General features: G+C 45.0%; 1 protein-coding gene across 5 annotated transcripts in view; it reads left to right on the top strand.

Annotated features, from left to right (window-relative positions):
* GPRIN3 (GPRIN family member 3) overlaps positions 1-8,028 on the top strand; it is an 87,053-nt gene extending 79,025 nt beyond the window's left edge. For all 5 annotated transcript variants that reach the window (XM_047798698.1, XM_047798701.1, XM_047798699.1 and 2 more), the window contains one exon: positions 4,387-8,028. In XM_047798698.1, the coding sequence (XP_047654654.1) occupies positions 4,500-6,827 (2,328 nt within the window). In that variant the 5' untranslated portion in view covers positions 4,387-4,499 and the 3' untranslated portion in view covers positions 6,828-8,028. The remainder of the gene's footprint in view (positions 1-4,386) is intronic.
* The last annotated feature ends 2,466 nt before the right edge of the window (positions 8,029-10,494 follow it).

The following is a 10,494-nucleotide window of genomic DNA, read 5'->3' on the forward strand; positions in this document are numbered from 1 at the left end:
TACCCATGAATCAAGGGATTTCAGATTACAGGTGGGAGCCAAGCAATCGAGGCTTTACTTCTTGATTCTTGAATTGATGGATAATTTAACCTCTGTTAACAAAGCGACACACTTTCAAAGGTAAATGAGTATAGTCAGCTCTCTGTGGGATATGGGGGTAAATTCCAGTGACTTCTGAGAGTTTCATAAAGCCCCTCATCTTTTCTAAGTCTTTCTTTTTTTTTTTTTGTCTTTTGTCTTTTTTGTTGTTGTTGTTGCTATTTCTTGGGCCGCTCCTGCGGCACATGGAGGTTCCCAGGCTAGGGGTGGAATCGGAACTGTAGCCACCGGCCTACGCCAGAGCCACAGCAACGCGGGATCCGAGCCGCATCTGCAACCTACACCACAGCTCACGGCAACGCCGGATCGTTAACCCACTGAGCAAGGGCAGGGACCGAACCCGCAACCTCATGGTTCCTAGTCGGATTCGTTAACCACTGCGCCACGACGGGACCTCCTTCTAAGTCTTTCAATGTACGGTTGCTGGACTTTGAGCTGTTCACATGTAAGAGGCCTCTCTGGCAAGTCAGGCTTCTTGGCTCCAGCCTTAGAGCACAAGAGATGTTCTGTCCTCCTGAGTGTCTGCTTTTCATAGCGCGTGTCTAATGTCCTTGTTTTTAATTGTCTAAAGTTGGATTTTAGAGGAGTTCCCATCATGGCTCAGCGGTTAACGAATCTGACTAGCATCCATGAGGACGCAGGTTCGATCCCTGGCCTTGCTCAGTAGGTTAAGGATCCAGTGTTGCCATAAGCAGTGGTGTAGAGCAGACACGGCTCGGATCTCTAGTTGCTGTGGCTGTGGCATCGGCCAGCAGCTACAGCTCCTATTTGACCCCTAGCCTGGGAACCTCCATAGGCCTCGGTGCAGCCCCAAAAAGCAATAAATAAATAAATAAATAAATAAATAAATAAATAAAAAATAAAGTTGAATTATAGATACATAAAGTCTTGTAAAGAAACTACGACCATTTTCTTGCTTCCGAAAATAGTACTCTTTTACATTGTGTTTTAATGCCATGGGTTAAAATTTTATTATTATTTTGAAGTTTGGCAGGACTTAAGAATGGCCATTTTGGAGGGAAATGGGATCAATTAACTCCTTTTTATGTACAAGCCCCTGCACTATGTCCTGTGGAGTGAACAGAAAAGACTCAAAAAGCTTGTCCCCTTCCTTCCTGGGGCCTGAAGTGTTTTTGGAGAAATGAGACATTTAGACAAGTAACAACAGTATAAAAATGATACATTAAAAGCACAATACAGAAGACACAGATGACCATAGCTGCAGGATTTTTTAAAACAGAGAGAGATTTTATGACTCGAAAGGGCTCAGAAGCCTTCAGAAAGTATATGGAGTTTAAGTGGGGCTTTGAAGAGTGCGTAGGCTTTTGAGGATGAGGAGTCCAGAAAGTGGGTTTTATAAAGGTTTTATAAAGACAGATGCAAAAGAGGGAGAGGAGAGACGGGTTTGCAGGACAGCACGTCATTGCAACAGAAAACTCCAGAGAGGAAGACATGGAACATAAACCTGGGGGAGTGAACAGAAAGCCGTCGGGACCCATGATGGGAAAATATTTAACCCATGAATACAAAAAATGAAGTTAGGAGGGAGAGCTGGTTTGGGGAAGAAGATGACTTGGATTTATCGTTAGAGTTCACATGCTAGATCAGCCAGATAACATTGAACCGTGATATGAAATTATTTATTTTCAAAATCTGGGCCCAACTAGATTCACTTTTGCCTTTCTTTGACCCTCGAACCTGAGTTAAGATTGTGCCATGTGGTATCCTACCCATCACTTGCAAAGAGGTAGGATCTTTGAACTTTGGCGCTGGGAGAGTCATTAGAAATTATATAATTCATTTTGCCAATGAGTTAATTTGAGGTGCAGAGAGAATAAGTACTGACCATAAGGTTGCAAGACCTATGAGTGATAGAGGTAAAATATTAAAACAGTTATCTGCTCATTTCTGAACCATTGCTTTATCTAGCGCACATGGAATCTGGTTATCCTTTCTAAAAATGTTTATGGGTATTTCTGCAGTGGTTCAGTGGAAACAAATCCGACTAGGAACCATGAGGTTGCAGGTTCGATCCCTGGCCTCGCTCAGTGGGTTAAGGATCCAGGCTTGCCGTGGGCTGTGGTGTAGGTCACAGCCATTGCTGTGGCTTTGGTGTAGGCCGGCAGCTTCAGCTCTGATTTGACCCCTAGCCTGGGAACATCTGTATGCCACGGGTGCAGCCCTGAGAAGCAAAAAAAAAAAAAAAAGTTTATATATAAAGATACCTGAATATGGCACAAATGAACTTTCCCACAGAAAAGAAAATCATGGACATGGAGAACAGACTTGTGGTTGCCAAGGGGGAGGGGGCGGGAATAAAAGGGACTGACTGGGAATTTGGAGTTAATAGATGCAAACTATTGCCTTAGCAATGGATAAGCAAGGAGAGCCTGCTGTGTCGCACTGGGAACTACATCTAGTCACTTATGATGGAGCCTGACAATGTGAGAAAAAAGAATGTATACATGTATGTGTGACTGGGTCAACTTGCTGTACAGTAGACTGTAGACAGAACACTGTAAACCAGCTATAATGGGAAAAAAATAAAAATAAATTAAAAAAAGATACCTGGTAATAATCTGCATCTATTAACCTCAAGCTCCCAATCCACCCCACACCCTCCCCCTCCCCCTTGGCAACCACAAGTCTATTCGCTAAGTCCAGGATTTTCTTTTCTGTGGAAAGGTTCATTTGTGCCTTATATTAGATTCCAGATACAAGTGATATCATATAGTATTTGTCTTTCTCTTTCTGACTTACTTCACTCAGGATGAGAGTCTCTAGTTCCATCCATGTTGCTGCAAATGGCATGATTTCATTCTTTTTGATGGCTGAGTAGTATTCCATTGTGTATATGTACCACATCTTCCTAATCCAATCATTTGTTGATTAGACATTTGGGTTGTTTCCATGTCTTGGCTATTGTGAATAGAGCTGCAATGAACACTTGGGTGCATGTGTCTTTTTCAAGGAAAGTTTTGTCCGGATATATGCCCAAGAGTGGGTTTGCTGGGTCATATGGTAGTTCTATGTATAGATTTCTGAGGTATCTCCATACCGATCTCCATAGCTTTTTGATGATGGCCATTCCGACTGGTGTGAGGTAGCTTCGATTTGCATTTCTCTAACAATTGTGATGTAGAGCATCTTTTCCTGTGCTTTTTGGTCTGTCTTCTTTGGAGAAATGTCTGTTTAGATCTTCCGACCTTTTTCTTTTCTTTTTTTTTTTCTTTTTCTTTTTTTGTCTTTTGTCTTTTGAGGGCTGCACCTGTGGCATATGAAGAGTCCCAGGCTAGGGGTCTAATAGGAGCTGTTGCTGCTGGCCTACATCATAGCCACAGCAACGCCAGATCTAAGCTGCATCTGTGACCTACACCACAGCCCACAGCAATGCCGGATCCTTAACCCTCTGAGAAAGGCCAGGGATTGAACCCGCATCCTCATGTTTCCTAGTCAGATTCATTTCCACTGCGCCACGATGGGAACTCCCTGGCCATTTTTTAATTGGGTTCTTTTTTTTTTTTTTTGGTATAAAGTTGTATGAATGAGATTTTTTATATTTTGAAGGTTAACTCCTTTAACAGGATCTTTTATTTAATTGCCTGTTTTACATTTTAACCTTTAATCTGTCTAAATCCGTCTAAGATTTGTTTTTAGATGGACAGCAAAGTGAATCAGTTATACATATAAATATATCCATTCTTTGTTCACATATAGGTTATTACAAACTATTGAGTAGATTTATTTTGAATTGGTGTGAGAAAAAGATCTAGTTTTCTTTTCTTCTGGATAAATGAACAGTTTACCGGCCCATTATATTAAATAAGCCATCCTTTTGCCACTCAATTAAAACGTCTCTCTTGTCATATATTAAATCCTCACTTATGTCTGGATCTCTTTCCAGAAACTCTATTCCACATATCTGTTCAGGCCTATTTCAATAGTTATTGATTTGATTACAGAAGCTTTAGAGGATTCTCTGGTATTTGGTGAATCAGATTACACAAATGAGTTCTGAGGCAGTTCTGAAGGGCCTAAGTAAATGCATTATACACCTATCTGCTAGACAGGAATGGGACACAAGCAAAACCTGCATATCAAAATAATACTTGTATCATTAGAACCATTTTTCTAAAATCTTTCTTCCCAAGATCTATTTTTATATGAACAGATATGGGAAGCAAAGATTTCCTATGCTTGTTAAGATCATATACAAATGACAATCTGGTATCGTTTCAATCCTTAACTCCTGTGCTGTATTAATGGTACTGTTTCCTTGATTCACAGACAGATCCTTCAAAAGACTCGCCCATTAACGGCACCTTCACTCTGAGCTGCGACTACTTCCCAGCGGGAGCGCTGCTCAGGGCAGAGCCTGAGGTTTCCCGCCCTGCAGTTCCATGGGGACTGTACCTGATCCCCTGAGATCAGCTAAAACATCTCTGATCGCGGCTTCTGGAAAAGAAGAGGATCCAGGAGAGGCACAAGCTGCCTCATCCCAGCCTCGACCGGCCCTCCTGTGTAAGAACACCAATGGCCTTTCCAGCCCTCCTGAAGAAGCAGACCTGAGCCCCAGGCCGGCTGCTGTGGCTCTGATGCAGGCCAGTGAGCATGAGACCCCCCGGCCAGCCAGGTCTTCTCTGGGCACTGTCAGTGAGGTGGGGAAAGCCTCTCCCACACTCAACTCCCCTGGCAATACCCAGCTGCCAGGGAGCCAGGAGCCCACAGCACCAGCCCCGTGTTCTGAGGCAGGAAGGGATCTTCTTATGCACACAGCCTTTACAATGCCAGGCGATGGGCACACCCACCCGGCCATCCCAGGGCACCAGCCCAACACCAGCCCCCCATCAGGACCTGAAGATACCCTGGTGAAATCACAGAGAACTTCAGATGGGGAGAAACCTGAGAAGTCGAACTGTCCCGTGGGGGGCATCTGTGGCAACAGCAAAGATCCAATGCCCTGTGATTTCCCTTCTCGAGAAACAATCCAGGGAATGGTGGTGCCCGCTGCAAATACAGCAGCCAGGGCACCCAGTCTTGCCTCCACTCCTATAGGTGGACCTGAAAGGGAAAGGCAGCGAGCCCTTTGTGATTCCCAGACAAGGCAAGACCCTCCAGCGAGAGAAGATGGATGTTCAGGGGACAAACAGCCCTCTGCCGCCACCTCAGACACCCAGGCCGTGACTTCGGGGACACCTCAACCATCTCACCTCCCTGGCCAAGAGTCGACGTTGCCTCCAGACCCAGAGAAGGCGCCGCTGCCAGCACCGCTCCAGGGGTCAATGTTCAAAGAAGCAAGTACCATGACCAACCAAGCCGAAAATGAGACCGAGGACGTTCCCACCAGGGCTCGGCAGGATGCGGAAGTGCAGGCGGTGGCCAGTGTGGAGAGCAGATCCGTGTCCACCAGCCCCAGCATCCTCACTGCATTCTTAAAGGAAACTCCGGCTCCGGAGCGGTTCGAACCACAAGAGCAGCTGCGTGTGGTTTGCCACGAGAGCAGCAGCAGCAGCATAAGCCACACCATGGAGCTGTCGGACCACACCCTAGCCTCCCGGGGGCCGGGCATCATGCCAGAGGTGCACATCCAGGCTGCTGCAGCTGTGTCGGCAGCTTTGGAAAGTAAATCAGTGAGCCCACTGGGTGGGGTCCCTAAAACCTCATCAGTCAGCGTGGCTCAGGATGCATGTAAAGAAGACGGGAGGTCAGCACGCATGACCCCAGCGAGGGAAGAGCCCGCCTCCAGACAGCTTTTGGGTACCCAGTCTACCTCCCTGAAAGCCAGCCCCAGTGACCAGATTTCTCTCGGTGCAGGACATCAGGCTGAAACAAGTCTTGGGAAATTTGAAATGAAGCCATCTGAGTTTGCAGCGGAAACCAACAAGGGCCACAAAACCGACCCAGACTGCAAATTCTCCAGCTCCTGTGGCCCTGCCAGCAAAGCTGACCAGTCTGAAAGCTTGGATCTTGCTGGTAAAGGGGATACAAGAGAGAAGAGGCTTGCATCTCCTCAGATAGTAAAAGAAGAACCTCCTGGCCTCGATATCCTGGACGCAAGGGCAAAGGCAGAAGCCAAAACCCTACTGCTCCATCCCAAGTCTCAAGAAAGCAGAGGGGCAGTGCCAGCCTCCAGTCCTACACCCTCCCCGGTTAGAAAAAGCCAGGAGGTCACCGTGGAAGACAACAGACAGACCAAGATAGCCGCCAGCCTCAGCCTGCCATCTGATGCCATGGGGGACTCCAGCCCAGGTTCTGGCAAGAGGACCCCTTCTCGCTCTGTCAAAGCCAGCCCCCGCCGGGGCAGCCGGGTCAGCGAATTCCTCAAGGAGCAAAAGTTAAACGTGACAGCGGCGGCCGCCCAGGTGGGACTCACTCCAGGAGAGAAGAAGAAGCAGCTTGGTGCCGAGTCCAAGCTGCAGTTGAAACAGTCCAAGCGTGTCCGGGATGTGGTGTGGGACGAGCAGGGCATGACCTGGGAGGTGTACGGCGCTTCCCTGGACCCGGAGTCCCTGGGCATCGCCATCCAGAACCATTTGCAAAGACAGATCAGGGAACACGAGAAATTAATCAAGGCTCAAAACAGCCAGAGCCGGAGATCCATCTCCTCGGATGCGTCTTCAAACAAAAAGCTCAAAGGCAGGCAGCACAGTGTTTTCCAGTCCATGCTGCAGAACTTCCGACGCCCCAACTGCTGTGTTCGCCCTGCTCCTTCTTCTGTGTTAGATTGAAAGGAACATGTACGGAAGCGCTTGCGTACATTTGGGGTCTTCCTAGGTGTCCGTTGGTGGGTCTCAAAGCTTCCTTAGTTTTTTCCGAGAGACCAGGACGCGAAAGCAGCGATGAACTCTAGGAAATTGCTCTTAAGAACGGTAGTTTCCTTTGATTGGGGCTTCATCAATAAAACATCATTTCAATTTGAAAGAAAGAAAAGAAGCAAGCCTCCCTGGAGTTTTATGACCTTAATTAGGAGGAAATAATAGTCACTGGGTTTTTTAATATGATGTTGCTGATAGAAGTAACATCACTATACGTGTGTCATTTTGTATCACTGCCTCCGTTTATCACACTGTGGTATTTCCATTAAAATCCCTGCTTTACATGAAAAATAGCAAAAGCACCGCTCTACTTTCTAGACTGCTGCGGTAAGAATGCTATTATCAGACAACTTGAAGTAGGTGATGAGCGGATAACATGTAAAAAATTGAAATATGACTCATTCCTCAGCAAGAGGATATTAAATTAAAGCATTTAAATGCTTAAAATGCCCAATAGGAAAGAATATTTGTAAACATCGGCAGAGAACCCTTTTTATAAACCTTGTTATAGCTATCGATAAATGTAAGAGAGTTCTATTAGGAAAAAATTAATACCCACAATAAAACATGGGTTATATAGATATCCATTTTCCTGCACTGAAGGCAAAAGTCATCTCTGTGACTGTGATTAGATTAAATTCATATTTCCTTACCCTGGAGGAAGTACATGTGACGGAATTCTGAGAAAGAGTCATCGAATTATTGATAAAACTAAACTTTAAGTTGTTTGTTTTCCAATAACATTCTACCAAGACCATTACGATTCTGGTAAGGACTTATAAATAGTCGATTACCAAACTCTTTTTTTTTTTTTTCCCTGTGTTGAAACAAACAAGACTCCTAAGTCACAAAAACAAGGTGTTTAAACAGGATGCAGGTTTTTTTTTTTTCCCCTTTGGTTTGATTTAGTTTGGTGGCTTCTAGGAGAAAATGGAGTCAAATAGAACACAAGCTTCCTCACTGCTTCTGTTTGTAGACTCGTATCGTCTAATCGTTGAAGTCTAATCTGTGGTACCGAGGTAACCTCTGCAAGCCTATTGGCTTTAAGAGAAATACCATCGTATCTCACATTCAAACCCAATAAAAGGAGCCACCTGTCTAAAACACCGTGTGAGCTTTGCGTGGACTGAGGTGCTTGAGAGCATAGCTGAGCCCTCACCTGCCCCATAAGGGGAGTGAGTCCTGGGGCCCACGAGTGTCATGCGGGGCCCGGGGCTGGGATGACCAGCAATGACCTGAGTCTGGGTAGCAGGGAAGAGGGGCAAGGAGCAAGAGCTCTGCAGAGGCTTGGCTCCTCGTCTTGCTGTAGGGATGTTGCTGGTTTGTACCTTGCTTTTAGATAATCACGGTTAGAGGCTGGAGGGGCTTAAGCTGCCTTCTCTAAACCCATTGCCCTGGGTGAGCCAGAAAAGAGGGTCCAGCCATATATTCTCTCTCTCTCTCCGAAATGCCATGGGTGCAGTAAATTCACAATTTCTGTGTCGGCTTTTTCTTTATTATTATTATTATTTATTTCAATTCTCTTTTGCAGATTCTCAACAAATGGGGAAATCATACCTAAACATGCACACCACAGCTACACCTGACATAACAAATTAAGAACCAGCCATGGATTTCTTTCGAAGCAATTGGACTGTCCGTGAAGGGTGCAGACACAAACCACAGGCGCGGCATTCTCAGAGCCAGAGGAGGGCCAGGACAGGTGCTAGGCTTGGAACTTCGAATGGATTTTTTCATAAAGCCCATGTTTCAGTTTCTTACCAACTGGCCTCTATTAAGAAGGGTATCAAAAGTAGAAATTACCATTAAATTAGCCATCAAATTATTATTAATGCATTCAGTCTAAAACTCTCCCTTGGCCTGAAATACCCATTTGTCGCGGTGCCCGTTTCCCTTCTGTAGGAGAGATGCCCTTGCCAGGATGTCACCTCCCCGCCATGTCCCTCACAGTCTGGCATAGGTGCTGTGTACACACAGGGAAACACCCTGTGTACACAGCCGCAGCTGTCAGTGGCACCCACTCCAGATGGGAGGGCCCCAGGTCACCCTCTGCTCTGAACTGGCTAGAACAGACTGTTCCTGCATTAAACTGGGAGAAAAGGAAGAATTCAGCATCTGGTGATCGTATTTGTTTTCATGAGTTTGGAGTAACCACATGATTTATAAATAGTGAAAGGAAGCGGAGGCTGAAGGCAGTTGTAGGCATTTGTCACACATGGAAAATACACTGATAAGAGCTCCATTGTGGCTCAGTGGGTTAAGAACCCAACTAGTATCCATGAGGATGCAGGTTCAATCCTTGGCCTCACTTAGTGGGTTAAGGATCAGGCATTGCGGCCAGCTCAGATGCGGCTCGGATCCTGCATTGTTGTGGCTGTGGTGTAGGCCTCAGCTGCAGCTCCAATTCAACCCCTAGCCTGGGACCTTCCATATGCTCCAGGTGCAGCCCTAAGAAGACAAGAAAAATTAATTAATTAATTAATTAATTAAATGAAATCGAAATTTGGTGTTGTAGTGGTGCCCCCTCAAATTAAAACAATGTGTGATGGAGTAACTTGGATTTTCTCTGGGACTGGAACTCCCCTTTACTTCTAAATCTTGAATTTTTTTTTTCTACTCATCGATCTTCACCGCACTCTAAAGATTGTCCCAAAATGTTACAAAAGTTTTCCTCCCAATCACTGAGCCCTATAGAAGGAACAGCTTTGAAAAACAGTCACAGAAATAGATCATCAAATGGAGAAATAAGACAGGAGCCTAGTCAAGACAGCAGGGTTCCTGCATCATGATACCATAAGGACTCTCGCGATAAAACCTCGCCTAGAAAATGTTCTTTCACTTGGACCCCTGACACAGCAGACAAATTCCAGACATCATTTGTGTTTCCTTAGGTTCACTCAACAAATGAAATTGCAAGACAATTTACATGGCAGACTCTTTGAACCTCCTCACCTGCAAGATACAAATTGGGCTGAACGCTCTTTTGGTCCTTAATTTCTTTTCGTTCTGTTTTGGTGCCTTGAATGCCATTTAGTTGTTGCAATAAATGGAGGAAATATTTGATTAAGTAAAAAATACAAGGAAGCCGTATTTACTTATATAACACCTAAATATTTAAAAGGTGATGATGCTATATGGCTTACCTGGGGAATTCTAGAATTTTTCATTTAAATATTGATTTTAAAGAGAGATGAGTTATAACAAAAGATGAGTTATAACACCTAAATATTGAAAAGGTGAAGATGCTATATGGCTTACCTGGGGAATTCTAGAATTTTTCATTTAAATATTGGTTTTTCTATTTTTATGACGACCAGAAAAATGTGACCACTGCAGCTGTCATGTATTTCTTTATCTTCAGTGCTTTTCTAGTTATGGCTTTCTGGATTATGGCCCCAATGCCACAGACCAACTGCTTTATATACAGGAAAGTCCTAATTAAGCTCTGCCTTTTGGATCAGTGGGGGAAGTGGAACATTGTGTCAGGTCCAAGTTAACCAGAGACCTTTTTGTTGGCATCCAAAATGAAATATTTGTGAAAAATATTACTGTGTTTTCCTACCTCGACCAAGTTCCGCTA

This window comes from Phacochoerus africanus, chromosome 10, assembly GCF_016906955.1.
Source record: "Phacochoerus africanus isolate WHEZ1 chromosome 10, ROS_Pafr_v1, whole genome shotgun sequence".
Lineage (NCBI taxonomy): Eukaryota > Metazoa > Chordata > Mammalia > Artiodactyla > Suidae > Phacochoerus > Phacochoerus africanus.